The sequence below is a fragment of the Lissotriton helveticus genome, chromosome 9 (genome assembly GCF_964261635.1).
Source record: "Lissotriton helveticus chromosome 9, aLisHel1.1, whole genome shotgun sequence".
Lineage (NCBI taxonomy): Eukaryota > Metazoa > Chordata > Amphibia > Caudata > Salamandridae > Lissotriton > Lissotriton helveticus.
Genome location: NC_136070.1, coordinates 134,488,584 through 134,505,224, shown reverse-complemented (window position 1 = coordinate 134,505,224; position 16,641 = coordinate 134,488,584). Strand labels below are relative to the sequence as shown.

Below are 16,641 nucleotides of genomic sequence, written 5' to 3'. Positions count from 1 at the left end.
GTTGTTACTGGTTCTGGAGACCCCATCCCCCGGGGCCTCATTACTTAAAGGTGGGTGTCCCCAGTCAGCTCCTCCCATGCTGCAGGAGCCAGAATTGCTCCCTATGCTGCTCCCTCTGGGTAGGAGCAATATCTTTATCTGTTTCCCAGCCCGCATCAGTGCGGGCATGAAAATAAATCAAATGTCTGCTTCCAGCTGCAGGAGCATTTTTAAAGCTCTAGCCGGCTAAGAGCAGACTTTGTGTTAGCTCCCGCATGGTGGGAGACACAAAAATGCTCCCTTCGAGTGGGAGCAACCCCAGGTTTCTCTGCCCACTCCGGTGCAGGCAGGGAAACTGCTATGTACGGGAGAGGTAAGCTCCCCGGGACATAGCTAGTGAGCCAGTTCCGGGGGGAGGACATTAATGGGTCAGAGATGGGGCCACTCCCTTCTAATTTGCTCTGCGGCCCCTGGGGATGGGGTCCCTGTGGCTTTTAGAGGCTTGGGTAGGCAGGCCATGTGGCCCTCTCCCCCTATTGAATGCGGCCCTGGGTGTTGGCTCCCCAGGGCCTATAATTAATGAATGCGGAGCGGCTGCCATGTTTAAAAAAAAAACAATTTTTGCTGATTTTTTGTTTTTGGCCCAGGGGGTCAATCCGAGTGCCTTCTTCAGGGGAAGTCGGACTCCCGCAGGAGCGCGATGGCCCAATCGAAATAAAGCTCTCTGGGCCAATCAGAATGCTCTGGTTTTAAACTGGAGCTCTCGCTAAAGTCGCTTGAGCATGTCGTGGACCCAACTGTCTCGATATTCGATTATATTTTATCCATAATTTTTCAAAACCTACTGAACTGATTTACAGCAAATCACAAAAAGCCCAATCTGCGGACCAAGATTTAACTTCCTGCTAAATTTGGTGTAATTCAGTTCAGCAGTTTTTGCTGAAGCCCTGCCTTAAGAATTCTATGGAATATGCATACAGGTCCCCCTCTTTTTTCCCGCCCCCCTGCTCGATGGAACACAGAAACTTTCCATGCACAAACAGGTACTTTTTGGAAAGTTTTGTGGAAATTCATCAAACGAGGACAACGTTATTAGCAACACAAAAAATGCTTTACAGCTGACCTAACTATAACTACCCAGTGACTACCGCCAATGGGTAATATATATGTGTGTGTGTATGTGTGTGTATATATAGGTGTGTGTATAGTATAAATAAGGTTCACTGAAATTCACCAGCTATACATAAATGACCTATGGATAACTTGCACTGCCTTAGATTTCAGATTGCATCAGTGATGTAATATGTGAAGTCATAAACAGTGCAATATTACATTGCAAGGTCATTTACCTCTAACTGGTGGCTTTCTAAGGTTTCTGTTAATGAGCATAGTATGTTGGTCTTCCCCAACTGTTAGACCTTTTCAAATGGATACCAACTCTCCTGCATTGATTACATATTTTACCAGCTGCCGACTTTACCTCATTGATGAATGTTACCTTGCAGGGATAGGAAGCCAGCCATCACTGTCCAATGCAGTTTAACCTTTCGATATAGAAACTGATTAACTTGCTTATATATTCACCCACTTTAAGCAGAACACCCTTGCAGTCACAGCAAGTATCAACATATCACACAAGCAGAAGCAATCCATCTGAAATCTATAAATAATGCATTTCAAGCATGTAATGATAAACTTAAATAGTATGCAAAAAATAGGTAATGTTGTTACTTGGTTGCAGATAAGCCTACAAACAGGAAATTGTAATAGAGGAAAAGGGGCTATTTAACTTGCCCTCAAGAAGCGTGATCCATGGTCAACGAAATGAACAAAATATACCCTGGTCAGTAATGGCAGGTGTTCATCAATTGATTTTTAAAAAAAAAATAAGTTAGCTAAGAAAGAAAATGTAATAAAAATGTCTCTCTTAAGTTAGAAGGAGCCTACCTTAAGGTAATGATTGTGAGCGAGAAATGTACTCAGTTGTATAAAAAAATCCTTAGAGCTCAACAAAAAATGTAGGTTGAAATGAGTGCAACAGACCCATTCCTGTCTAATACCCATCTAAACTGATCGGCCCTAAACTTATCAGTCAAAAGTGATATTGATTATTATTAATATTATTATTATGAGTATTAAGAGACACCAACAACAACATTTGACCAGAGATCTGTTTTAGTTAATGTTCACTGATTTTATTTTGTTATAATGATGATGAGGATGGCAGCGATTAATATTCTTTTTATAATTTTATTATCAGTCAAATATTTTCTAACTATATGTGTTAATATGCTTTTACTCAGTGTGTGTTCTTGCATACATTCAATTCCACTTCTGGATTATTTGTTATAAATTATTCCTACAACTCCAATGTCAATATTTTTTCATTATTTTACTTTGTAAACTTGTAGTTATGGCCTTGCTTGTTTTTTCATGGAAATTGGTTTATTGGTTTTAGATTTGAGATTTCCAAATCATTAATATTTCTCAAAGCGTTTTACTAATCTGTGTACTCCTGTGGCAGATGTTAACTTCATAAAGGTCGCCAGGTGACAGGAACCAAGACATTGAACACGAAAGAGATAGTCATGCCCAGCAAGATAAAAGGAACACAATTTGCTTCTGCCCCATTCCTTTGAGCTAAAGCTAGTTAGGCAATAAAATGACATTTATGGCTGCCATTCCTTGTTTCTTAACATATTTATAGAGAAACTCATACTTGTGGCATTTATTTGTTTACCATTTAATTTTCCATTAACTAAATATAAGAACTTTTATAGCAAAAAAGATGTGATTGCAGTACAGATTACAGCTTTGAGAGTGGAAATAGATGTCACAGGTAAACAAACATAGAGAACCCGAGTTCATGTGGAATAATGTGTTGCTGTATAGCGAGTTGTCAATGCATAAAGTTATGTTAGGTTCATTTAACAAATGATTGCAGTATAATACACCTCTGTGAGTGACACATGTTTTTTGACAGGTCCCTCTTCTGCTTGAGATTTCTGGGATAGAGAAGAACATATTAAGGCTAAAAATTAATGAGGTCTCTCCGCTTAAACCAAGATATGAGGTCCCCGATGTCATACTACAAAGACCGTCAACCCAGAGGTAAGATATTTTAAGAAGTTGTATTGACAAAATAGGAGGTGCATGTATTGTATTTGAAAGTACTTATTATTTGGGTTACATTTATCTAGTCAGGCATCACTAAGACTTGAGGGCCTGTTGTATTAGCATAAGTCACAAGTAGATTTCTAAACTCTGAATTCAGCTCCCATTCCTTGGGAGTGTACTGGTAGTAATACTGGTAGTAATATGGGAGTAGATGACAATATGATTCATCATCTTAATCAATTTTTTCAGTGGTCAATATGCTTCAGAATGATTTTTGGAGCTGAGAGCTTTGAGATCTGAACATTCAAACACAGTCTTGCTCCCATTCAATTATCCCTTTTCAACCAGCAGCGACTGCATCGTGAGTCCATTAAAGTAGGTTGATTTATAGGCCACCAGCCCTATTATCAGAGCCATGCGGCTTAAGCACAACATTGTTGGGATGTTCTAGAAAACGTTGTTCTTTTGTTAATTAGAGATTGGCTGGTCAAATTTCATTGACTGGTGACATTGGTCTATGTTTCTTACTCATGGGTTAAGTAAATTTGGTAGAGACTAAAGAATCTGTTCTGCTTTATCCAAAGGTAAACGATTGAAAGGTAGCATGATTCTTTGACTGAAGTGGAAATCACAGGAGACTTCAGGAAACTAGGTGCCTATCGTGAGCGGGCAGATCCGTGTGCGAGTGGACATGGCCAGCATAATCGCTTATGCAGTCTACTTCTCCACTCCATCCCCAAATTATTCGCAGCTTTCGGGGAGATGGCCCTGGCTTGTGGAACCTGGACTGCATCTGAGGGCTATTGAATGGCAGACCACCTCCGTGCTGCAATCCTTCTGACTCACCATTGAGATTGCTTGCAGATGAGGTCAGGTGCGTCTAGCGGGTCCAGAACTAGGCGTGGTCCAACCTCTCCTATGCTGTACCTCTCCTCCCTCCTCTCACCAGCATTTAAAACCTGGCCTGAAATTCCTGTGCCAAGGCCCCTAACTGCACTTCAACTTTACCGCCAGATCCATATACAGCAAGTAGGATCAACTGTGAGGCAGAACTCCTGATGGCCTGTGTGAGGCTGTGTAGGAGTGCGGCATTACAGGCCCAGGGAAGAGTCTGATGTAAGTGCTGACAAAGCATTTACAAAGTGAAACTTTATGGGTGTACCATGTTTACTGGCAACTACAAGCAACTTAGAACGCATAATCCATACAGCACAAGTCTCTGAAAATTGTATATAATGTGAGTACTGATGAGCTGTGATTAGTGGGAACTGAGACACCAAGAAATGAGGAGGTAACTAGGAGGGGAAATTAGGAAGTTTCCACCGGCTCCTTTAGCAGCACTGTATAATTGAGAGCAGCTGCAAAAGCAGTGCTAAACCAGTGCTGCACAAGTGTTAACCAGTGTAACTGGTGTCACCCGTGGCAGTTAATAAACAACTGGGTGAAAGAGCTTGACAGTGCTGGACAGCAGCAGTAATAGTAACAAGCAACAGTGGTTTTAAGCAGACCAAGAAAATCAAAAGTATCTCTGAGTGGGAGTGCAGAGTTACATTCTGTCATAATGCTTTAATAGTTAATCTTAGTCACTACTTATCTTCTTGCCTACCACTTGCTTACTATTTGTCTTTTGTCCACTGCTTATCCACCAATCTACTGATCGGCCTGTCCACCTATCACTGTCTACCGACCTACCTGCTCTCTACTGTCCAGTGCCCTGCTACATCTATTCTTACATGAAGTTACAGCCCCCATGCAGGAAGATGGCAGGTCCTATGCTAAGTAGCAAGTAAAAAATCAACTGAAACATGACCCGATCTGAAGAACACCTAATGATCTCATTTACAATTACAGTTCTCTCTACAGCACTCTCAACAGTTGCTTCTATTGTTCCCCCATTTCTGCCCCATATCAAATACCTGCAAGCTGTATGCTCAACATGCCAGCTATTACTTGAACGAACTGCATAGGCAGGGGGCTGATGCAATGCTGAACCTCGAGCAAAACATCATACATTTGTGCCACAACTAATTCTAACTCTGAGAGCGAAGCAGGCATGCGTGTATCCACAGCTGCCCTGACTTCAATCAGGACCATAGACACAGTCATAGATTAAACATCACCCGAGAGCACTGCCATCCAAAAGCAATCAGTGAGTGGCAGGTACACATGGCTGCTGTGTACATTTCCAGCGACGGCCCAAAAAATAAAAATAAAAAAACAAAATTGTGCACACAAGCAATTGTAAAGGAAACACATACCAGCATACCATCAACTGGTTCACTGCGTACGAGAGGACACAATGTACTCAGGATGTGCTTCCCTTCCTTTCAGAACGACAAGCAAATAAGACATTGCTCTCCCCAAACCCACCGCTGAAGAGAATCCAGAGAAGATAAAACAGTCTTTAACCTCATGTTCCACTTGCACCAAGAGCAAAAGCTGCACCAGGAAACCTTAGTAAGCCCTGGCGGCGGTTCCTCTGCGCATCGCCTCCCCACCAGCAGACAAAAAACTGAAAAACAAAACAATATTAAACACTTGTTTATTATCATTTTATTCTGCCTGTTGGAACTGGGGCTTGGGGCGGGGCCAGGGACGACAGGCTGGTGGAGGATTGTTTTGCACAGTGATCAGTGGCCATGGCGGTTTGGCCGGCCGTCTCAGGGCGGCCAAACTGACATGCACACTGAAGCTCTCTCCAACCCCAGCTGCGTTGCTGGGTTGGAGAGAGCAGGCACAGGCTCCCAGTCTACCTGGGAGCGCAAACCCACGTAACTCAGACTAATCCTGAAGCTGCTTTCATGCAGCGTCAGGATTGGGGGCAGAGGATTCTGGGGGCCTGTGCCTCCAGTGCACAGTCAGATGGGAGCGTCGGAGCCTGATCGGAGAGTGGGTGCAGGTAAGTTATTTTTATTTTTTATTTTCTTTGTCTGGCCCTGGTTTCCTCCTCCCCCCGCCCGCCACTTTGCCCAGGTACCGGCCACTACTGGTAAACCGAGTCAACTCTCCAAACAAGGGAGCTTGAAATTTACAAGAGTCATTCTTCTGCTGGAAGAGCAAATTGGGGCGGGGAATCAATAGGCAATCAAATCACAAATCAATAGAGTACACTACAATATGAACTGGTCAGACTTATGAACCTTAGATCCCACAAGCAGTCGCAAACTCAAAAATGTGTAAGACAAGCGTAAGAGGAATAACCTTTTTGTAATCATTTATCCATAAGGTACATGAAAATGTAAAAAATTTCAAGAGGATCCTTGATCAAGAAGTGGCAATGGAAGGGAGTAGTAATGAGCTTCATGATCAAAAAGAGACGACCGAAAAAGAGCACAAAAAGCTTGAATCTAGAAAAGGAAGGAGCAGGCAGTAAAAGTCAAAATCCAACGTAGCACACCCCCCACATCTGCTTACAAATAACTATAGTGTGTAGAAAATAGCTCAAGAAAGATAAGTTGGAGATTAGAACCACACAATAAAGTGCAGAGGAATTCCAAAGTCATAAAATTAACTCTGAAGGACTCTTCTGAAGCCCCAAAAACAGCAGCTACAATCAACCAGCTTAAAATGAATAATGGGCCTGTTACTGCTCAGAAAGACCAGGGAAGGTCATCTACTCCAGCAGTAAAAATAGCAGGAGATAGACAAAAATGTTTACCACCAACAACCAACAAAGAACCAAAAAGGAGCATACCCTTAGCCCTTTGATAACAAAAGACCAGCTGTGGAATAACAGAACAAGAGGTGCTGAGGATACGGGATCCCCATGTCCGACTACCAGACATAACGGAGACAGATATACAGTCCACTGAAATATAAATCCCATTATATCCTATGGGATTTATATTTAGGCGGACGCGATATCTGTCACTCTTGTGTCAGAGTAACCTGTCCACCGAGATCTAAATCAAGCCCAATAACTGGATTGCAATGTAATCAGACCCCAAAACAACATCATAGTACCTCCAGAGCAATGGGCAACATAAAGGATGAACATAATGATAAAAGGGACAATACTAATGGCAATTAGCAGTTTTGAATGTGGAAACAACAATCCAAGAGATATTCTATACACACAGAAGTACCACTAAAAGAGTCACTTTGTTCTCACCCTTTGAACCCATGATTGGATGAATACCACAAAGCAACATGAGCCCTTGATAAGCAGATATCAAACATCAACACAAGTAACAAGAGTAGCACACAAAATAAATAATGAAGGTAATACAGAAAATGTGTCTAATGTGGAGAACTTTAATGAAAGGAAGAGGGCAGAGTAACCTGTCCACCGAGATCTAAATCAAGCCCAATAACTTGATTGCAATGTAACCAGACCCCAAAACAACATCATAGTACCCCAGACCAATGGGCAACAGAAAGGATGAACATAATGATAAAAGGGACAATACTAATGGCAATAAGCAGTTTTGAATGTGGAAACAACAATCCAAGAAATATTGTATGCACACAGAAGTACCACTAAGAAAGTCACTTTGTTCTCACCCTTTGAACTCATGATTGGATGAATACCACAAAGCAACATGAGCCCTTGGTAAGCAGATATCAAACATCAACACAAGTAACAAGAGTAGCACACAAAACAAATAATGAAAGTAATACAGAAAATGTGTCTAATGTGGAGAACTTTGATGAAAGGAAGAGGGCAAAGCTTGTGCCAATAGTGCCTGGGGATATTGTGACGGTCAAAATGCAAGGTGTGCATCGTCAGAGGCCTCAACATGTGTGACCCACCCAGAAGGGAGAACGCATGCCATGGACCATGGGTGGAAATAAAGAATATTGAAAGGTAGAAGGTATCAAAGAATAAGAGTTGTGATGCTGGTCCTGTAAACGTAATGAATAAGAGGAAAAAAAGGTTTCAAAGAAGATATCACTCCACAAGAATACTGGAAGCAACAGAACAATGGGCCGCAACAAGAATGGAATGAATTGCCTCCAGAAAGCTCAACACATGGTGAAAAGAAGAGAGATCTGTATCCACAAAATACTTGTGGTCCATCCGCAATCCAATTAGAAATCATTGTAAATTGATACTTGTATAGCGCACTACTCACCCGCAAGGGTCTCAAGGCGCTTGTACGAATACCGCTGTGGAACCCATCCTGGCTTTCCCTGTGAGGTGTCCACTCCTGGGCACCCCCAAGGTGGAGGCCAGGCATCCTTAGCGTTGTGGGGGCCGTTGTGGAGATTAAGCAAGCTATTGCCCAGAGTTGCAGAGTGGGACTCCATGATTAGAATAGGCACCGAGGCAAGAATTATCCGGTCCGTGGAATTTTGAGCCTAAGACCCGCCGAGGCAGGGAATTGAACCCTGGTCCTGGGCTAGACCATTAAGTTTATGTGTTTGAACTTTATGTTTTTGTTAGAAAGGAGGGGAATGTGTTCCATGACTGTGGAACGTTTGTTAAGGCGATGGTTGGGTGTGGCTGCTTGGTGCTTTTTTGGCTGATACTAATGAGTTTTGGTTGCTGGCACATTGAAGGTCTCCCTTTTTTGCATATAAGTTATTACATTTATTTTTCGCTTATCTCCATCTCCAGCAATCAAGGTCGCTCCATGTTGAAGAACCGTTTCAATGCATAGAATACCCAGAGTGGTAGAAAAGCAACCTTGGTGCGGAAAGCAGGATACATTGTTACCAGAGACCCTGCGCAGTATTCTTAAGCACATCTCTTGTTGCCGATTTGTTAAAGCTTATGTCTCTTTGATGAGTGAAGGTTGCGAGGGAAGCCAAATACACCTTTAGAGCCTTAGATCAGGCATGCAGTAGTCCTCTGTGTGCAGGTAAAAAAGCTCCATCCAGGTACTGGAACCAGTAGTATTAACAATGTCAGGCTATTCACTAGATTGTTCAGAGCTACTGTTTGAGCTGTGTGGCACTGGAATCTCATATGTGGTGTTCCTGTGTATTTTGTAACTTGCCAATAAGAGCCCATTGGTTTTAAATCTTGCAAAGCAACACATAAGTGCGGGATCATACAAAAAGGAGCTTATCTCAGGTGGACCACCTTTAAAGTGCAAAATAATATGTTGCCAATTATGTGATTGCATTGCAGATATATTGTCCATAATGTCCAAAAATAATCTGCAAAATGTGTAACTACAATATTCAATTTTAACAGTTACCTGCTGGATTGTTTAAGCGTCACTTAAATAATACCTCTTCTTCATCTAGACTGCTTAATAATATTGTTTTATTGATCTCTAACACAAGTATTTTATTGGTCTAGGCTGACTAAAGTCCAGGAGGACAGTAACTGTGTGATATTGGTATGTGAAAAAGGGGAGCATAAGATTAAGATCACTGCAAATCCATTCCAGATAGATGTATTGTCAATGGATGACATCTTGCTGAGTATAAACAGCCTTGGACTTTTGTACTTTGAACATCTGTTGCCGCCACTCAAAAACAGGTATGTTCATGATGTCTATGGCACTGTCCAGAAATGCTGTAATGGGTAGGAAAGCAGCAGTACATGAGCAAAGATGGAAATCCAGTGCCCTCTGAATGTTTTTGCAATCTATGAACAACTCATTTAGTGTGCCTCTTTTCTGCCCACCCCTCCCAGCCATACACAAACTTTGATCTTTTCCCTACTTGTCTTTCCTATCAGTTCTCATTCTACTTTGCTTTTAATTAACTTTTTTGCCAAGCAGGTTCTCACATGTTGTTTTGAGCAACGGTTAATCCCTAGAATTTTGCCAGAAACCTGTGTTGCTTAAAACTGTAGCATTTTGAAGTTGTAGCTCCTAATATATGAGATGAATTATTATGCTTAGAGTAACATTGTTGAAGAAAGGGAGGGAATTTATGGCACTCTCGGGACCTCGCTTCAATGTGTCATGATAGTTACAAAACAACGGGGGAACCCAGACAACCACCGGACCCGGGTAAAGTACAGTACAAAATGAAATGGTCACAGTGGTAATACATTAAACAAATACAAAAAATAATACATCATCACCTTCAGTAAATCAGATTCACAAATGTATTCATATTAGAAACATGATAGTATTCATATTCAATAACTGGAAAAATATCAACATTGTTGTGAAGGGGTGCTCCAAATAGTGAAGGGAGGGAGTGCTCAAAGATGTGCATAAGTTAGGGGTTTTTTTCAGTTTTTTTTATTGACATTTTCAAAGAAATGTCATTTTACAACACAACTGGCCAGCATTGTATCAAAACTGCACAAGGGGTTAGCCAGTCACAATCTACACATTACATAATACATCTGTAATTGCGCCCACCTCTCCCATCCACATCCAATGTAAAAATACCTATTTATCGTATATTCACGTAGTTGTAAGCATCAGCTGAAATAAACGAACAAATTGAGTTCTCAGTCCATAGAATCACACAGGAGGTCCAATATATCTCCAACTCAGTCTAATAACTCCGCGTTCTCAGAGTTTTTAGGAAGGGGAACAGACTCAAAAGCAGATGACAAACTATATCCCATCACTGCGGTGCCTCAGTCTGAGTTTCACCCACACTTGCCTCCTCAGTAGCTTCTTATTGTTGCTGCACTCATGTCAGGAATGGTTCCCAAATATTTTGAGGCCTAGAAGTAGAGGGCATAAGCTCCCAGAATGTGTTCAGCTGCGTGTGACCATATGTAACATCTGCAAGCCACCCCTTGATGGAGGGCACCCTTCTCCTGCCCCAGTGGACCGCGACTTGCCTTTTGGCGAACAATAAAAGGAGTGCATTCAGTTTACGTAGCTTAGGCGGTGGGTCCTTAACATAACCTAACAGGGCTATTATGGGGGACGGGGTGTTTGTCGTGCTTAGAATTTGATTTACTGAGGTGAAAACATGTGACCAGAATTCAGCAATTTTGGGACAAACCCATGCTACATGTATAAATGAGGCGGGAGTGTATCTGCAGCGGTAGCAGCTCCCATCGTCTTTGATGCCCATGCGATATAGACTCACAGGTGTTTTATAAAATCTATGTAAAAATGTAAAGTGAATTAATTTAAGCTTATAGTTCGGGGAGAGCTCTGTAAGCTGCCCACAGCAGAATTCCCATTGTGCCTCCGTCAATACAATAGGAAGTTCGCTGTACCAGTTCTACAGGGACTTAGGTGTCACCAACCGGGCAGTGCTTTGCATGTGTGTGTACAATCGTGTAATGAGTTTTAGGGGAGCTGGGGATCTCAACAGGTTCTCCAATGCGGGCAGCGGCAGAGAGGCCAACGGGAATCCGTCTCAAAGGGCGCGGCAAGCCGCTCGTAGCTTATGATATAGGAAGAGTTCGGCAAATTACACCGCTTGCCCCTCAGTCTCCTCGGGGGGGGGGGGGGGGGGTACAGATCAGCGAATGTGTGGAGTCTTTCATTCCAGTGTTTTACTGACGCCATCCTAGATGCAAGGCAGCATTGGATTCTGCACTAGGGGGATGGAGGGGGCATACGGCACCGGAATGTCTGCTCTCTTGCGCAGCGTGTCCCAAGCCCAACGCAGTATACCAGCTGTATCGATATCTCCGCGCGGGCGATGTAATTGTTGATAACTCGCTACCTTCAGTGGGATAGGAGCCATGGCATCAGTTTCGAAATTGAGCCTGGGCGCATAAAGCATAAAGATCCATATCCGGGGCACCCAAACCTCCCTGCTTTAACGAAAGCATAAGTTAGAGTTGATGGAGAATGGAAGGACAGTGTGCAATATATACATGGTCATAAAATAAAGCCTGAAAAAGGATGTGTGCCTGTGTATAAGATAGCAAAATCAATCACTGGGTACTCTCCATCAGTTTCGAGATGTCCCCATCAGAGTCCCAACCTGTACCGCCCTACATCATTTGGGAACCAGTCACACAACAGATGGGAAGATATTCCCAATGTAAGATTTGGCCAGACTTAGCCGAATCTAACATCTAAGTCCCAACGTGTGTAAAAATGTTGGGAAAGGGAGGTGCCTATTAAAATATTTTTCCTCCTTCTTACCCAATTTTATACCTTATCACTTTAACACTGTTTTGATTTTCACTATTTAGCACTGCTCTTCAGCTCCCGCCTGATACCAATTCGAACATTTTTACACACGTTGGGACTTAGATGTTAGATTCGGCTAAGTCTGGCCAAATCTTACATTGGGTATATCTTCCCATCTGTTGTGGGACTGGTTCCCAAATGATGTAGGGCGGTACAGGTTGGGACTCTGATGGGGACATCTCGAAACTGATGGAGAGTACCCAGTGCTTGATTTTGCTATCTTATACACAGGCACACATCCTTTTTCTTCCTTTTTCTAGTTTGACCCCTTGCTACTAGTTAGTCGGTATTCATATAAGTCATAAGGGTTGTAGCACTGATTGGTCGTTAAATATTCCCTTGGACCCCCCTTTGTTATTAAACATAAAATAAAGCCGTCAATGTTTCGATCCCATAGGATTTGAGCAGGAAATTTGTGTTCTTACGAGGGAGGCTTCATCACCACATATAGACAACAATGATTGCTTAACTGTGTCATTACAATACTATAGTTTTTCATGTGTGTTTAGCCTACGAAGTGGCTGGATAGGTTTCCAATCAGTTTTGATGTATATATTGCACACTGCCCTGCCTTTCTCTATCAACCCTTACTTATGCACATCTTTGAGCACTGCCTCCCTTCCCTATTTGGAGCACCCCTTCACAACAACGTTGCTAGTTTTGCTGTTAGTGCATATGAATACCATCATGTTTCTAATATGAATACATTTGTGAATCTGATTTACTGAAGGTGATGATGTATTATCTTTTGTATTTATTTCAAGTTAATAAATGGCACATTGATTGCTTTTGGAGCTTCTGCAAATTCTGTCTCTCTATCTATCTATCTACCTATCTTCCTGTTTGTCTGTTTAGCTATGCATACACTGTTTAGACTACTGATAGCACGTCTTCACCAGCCGAATTAAACTGCGTTCTGGGCTGGAAACATCACAAATATTTGGAAGTCCATCTTAGGGCTAGAGAAAACTATTTGGTTCAATATCGATGGCAAATGAGTATGTGGTACTTGGCCTCCAGTACCCTAAACTTAAAACAGATCTCCAGGTTCAACTGTTCCACATGGAACCCTAATAACAGTGTGCCCTCAAACATGTCAAGGCAGAACCATGGAATAATTCTATAATAGAAAGACTAGACAGATTATCCCAGATACCACACCCACACTCCATAGCAGATGAATAAGAACAAATGAGAGCAAAAACAAATACAGAAAAATGAAAATATAGATGAAAGAACATAGATAAAAGCAATTTTCCATAAAAATATATCAACATAGATAATAATATTCTGTTTAACACTGTGTAAAAGGTTAGCGATCTATGACAGCAGAAAGCTTATTATACCATGAATATTTGATTGAGGTTCCATGTCTTCCAATCCTCCAGCTGTACTGCTCCTTTGAAAAGTTTAATCACCTTGAAAGGATTACTACTCTTCGAGATCCCAACATGGGCATTAGGAAATTTTACTCTCTCCATGTGTTCAACTTTCACTGTGACCTCAGAGACCGCTTTCCACTTGTCAAAATGCAATTTTCTCTTCACCTGCTAAACCAATTTTCTTTTCAGATACTCAGCCCCAATATTCTTACTCCACACAGTTTGTGTAATCTAATGCCAGGGGGCTTCGTTTTGGCCAAGGTTTCCTCTTGCTAAACATCTCAAAGGGAGTAACCACAGTAGCGGCATGAGGAGTTAATCTGTATTCTTCCTCTCTTGTTCACCTCACTCCTTGATAGTTGTATGGCTTCTTTCAATGTTGTGTTGAACCTTTCAACCATTCTGTTAGTCTGACGATGGTACAAGAACACCTCTTGTGGACAATTCACCCTTTCTTTAAGAACTCACCCATGTCTTTAGAGGTCAGTTGAACTCCATTGTCAATCAAGATACCTTTGGGTTACTTTAGGGTCTAAAAACTTGAGTCAAAACTTTAAACATGGATGAAGTGTAAATTTCTTGGACCATAGCTATCTGGGGCTACCTAAAATGCAAGTCTCGAAGATCAAGAATGTATAGTGGTACTATACCAAATGCCAATATCCCAAGAGTATTAAATGCTACCTCCTCCCACATCTCTTGGGGAATCTCTCTGCAAACCAATGGTGGTTTTTCCAACCTTTCTACCTTTTTCACTTATGCTGCACTCAATACACTCTCTCACCTTTGTTTCAACTTGAAAATCCATAGCAGGCCACAAAAAGCTCATTCTCAGTCTTTCCTTTGGCTTGAAAATCTCATGATAACCCTCATGTGCCATCTCCAACAAATAAACCTCAAAATCTCTGCAGGCACCAGTCTTGAACTCCATTCTGCAATGAAAGCTCATTCGCAATCCTGCCAAATTGCTTTAAGTTCACATTGTGACTGTCCTTACACGTCCCAGTGCAGACACTACTGCACACTTCTAGCAGTAATGAGTCATTGCTCATTTCCTGTGACCCCCTCATTATTCTTAATTCACCCATTAGTTGCAGCACAAACCTCGACTTCCTCATCAATCCACAATAGAACTCTTTCTTCAGCCATACATATAGACTCACTCAGCAGCCGTGAGAGACAACAGCTTTGGTCGCAAAACCCTGGTAAATATTTAACACAAAAACGGTAATCCTCAAGACCACTACCCACTTGCATGTTCTGGAGGCACAGAATCTAGGCCTTTCCTAAGAAAGACTTTGATCAGATCACGCTTCAAATCTAATCCACCCTTTCTAACATCTCAGAATATGGCAAGAGCCTCCCTTTTTATTGTGGAATAGTTGTATTCCACCCATTTTAAAGCTCTCAAAGCAAAGTCTGTTATGACTTCTTTCTCCTCCTGCGCTTGTTTTAGTACAGCACCTATGATAGAAAACAAAATTCTGCTATTCCCAAAAATGTCTGAACATCTTGTTTTTTCTTGGGAATGGGTAATCAAGGACTGTTTTAACTAGATCTGCTTTTGGACGAATACTATTTTCTGAAATAACATGACCCAGATAGCTTAGCTCCAAATAACCAAACTTGCACTTCATGACCTTGATAGTAATACCACTATTACGTAATGTATCCAAAACCAATTTGACTATCTTGGTATGTTGTTCCAAGGTAACACATGTATTAACATGTCATCCTGAAATAAATTGACTCCAGGCATTTCACTTAATACATGGCAGATGATGAACTGCACCGGAGTGGGAACACCTCTCAGAGTGAGGTGCTTGTGGGTGTGTACAAATATATATGTATATATATATATATATATATATATATATATATATATATATATATATATATATATATATTACCTACTGGCGATAGCCAGTAGGTATATATAGTTAGGATTTTTTTCCTATGGGATTTTTGAAAATTCTATGTCGAATAACTTTGGCGTTTGAGGACAGAATTGGCTGAAATTTTCAGGAAAATGGAACATTTTGTTTCTGAGCAGCCCCTGAACATTTGGGGGGGTTTCGTCAAGGGGGGACCGAGAAAAAAGGGGGGTCCCAAAACGTGTTTTTCCCATGCAATTTTCCATAGGGCGGTTGGCCTCACTTTTAGCCCGAACGGCTGAATGGATTTACACCAAACTTGGCAAAATTGTAGGGACTGGTAGCCCGATGTGCCTTTGCTATGTCTCAAGATATATGCTCCAGTGGTTTTTACGAAAATTAACTTTGAAAAATATATATTGGGCTACATTGGGCTATATATATGTTGGAGCCCAAATGTAGCCCAATGTAGCCCAATGTAGCCCAAAGATGGCCACCAGAGACAAAAAAAACAAATGTAGCCCAAATATCAGCCAGATGTAGCCCAACTATAGCCCAATGACAGAATGTCCCAGAGTGTTCTAAAGAACAACTAGAGTGCTAACAGTCCTACTTATTACAAAGGTATGGCACACCTGAAGCCATCTTGATTGGAATAAAGTGGTAACTCTTAAAACATTTAATTTAAAAAGGAACAAAATGAGGGGGTTCATTTTGCCATAGAAAGTATGATTAGCGAATATATGACGAAATCCCGCATACCATCAGTCCGCATACCATCAGTCCGCAAAAAAAATCCCGCATGTACTATTAGGCCGCAAATTAAAATAACGAAAACTTTTAGAACGAATATGCCTTTAGCATACACTAGACACCTAAACTACCCTAAACCCTAAAACACTACCCCCAGCATGACCCTACACTACACAAACACTACAACACTACCCTAAACCCTAAAACACTACCCCCAGCATGACCCTACACTACGCAAACACTACAACACTACCCTAAAACACTACCCTCAGCATGACCCTACACTACGCAAACACTACAACACTACCCAAAACCCTAAAACACTACACCCCAGCATGACCCTACACTACGCAAACACTACAACACTACCCTAAACCCTAAAACACTACCCCCAGCATGACCCTACACTACGCAAACACTACAACACTACCCAAAACCCTAAAACACTACACCCCAGCATGACCCTACACTACGCAAACACTACAACACTACCCTAAACCCTAAAACACTACC

The 16,641-nt window shown here is 41.7% G+C and overlaps 1 protein-coding gene across 4 annotated transcripts in view; it reads left to right on the top strand.

Annotated features, from left to right (window-relative positions):
• The window catches only part of GANC (glucosidase alpha, neutral C), a 360,817-nt gene that overhangs the window by 88,203 nt on the left and 255,973 nt on the right, over positions 1–16,641 (top strand). For all 4 annotated transcript variants that reach the window (XR_013600863.1, XM_078659630.1, XM_078659632.1 and 1 more), the window contains 2 exons: positions 2,963–3,090; positions 9,347–9,529. Coding sequence is in view for 3 of the 4 variants with exons in the window: in XM_078659630.1 (XP_078515756.1) it covers positions 2,963–3,090; positions 9,347–9,529 (311 nt within the window). In the remaining variant the exon portion in view is untranslated. The remainder of the gene's footprint in view (positions 1–2,962; positions 3,091–9,346; positions 9,530–16,641) is intronic.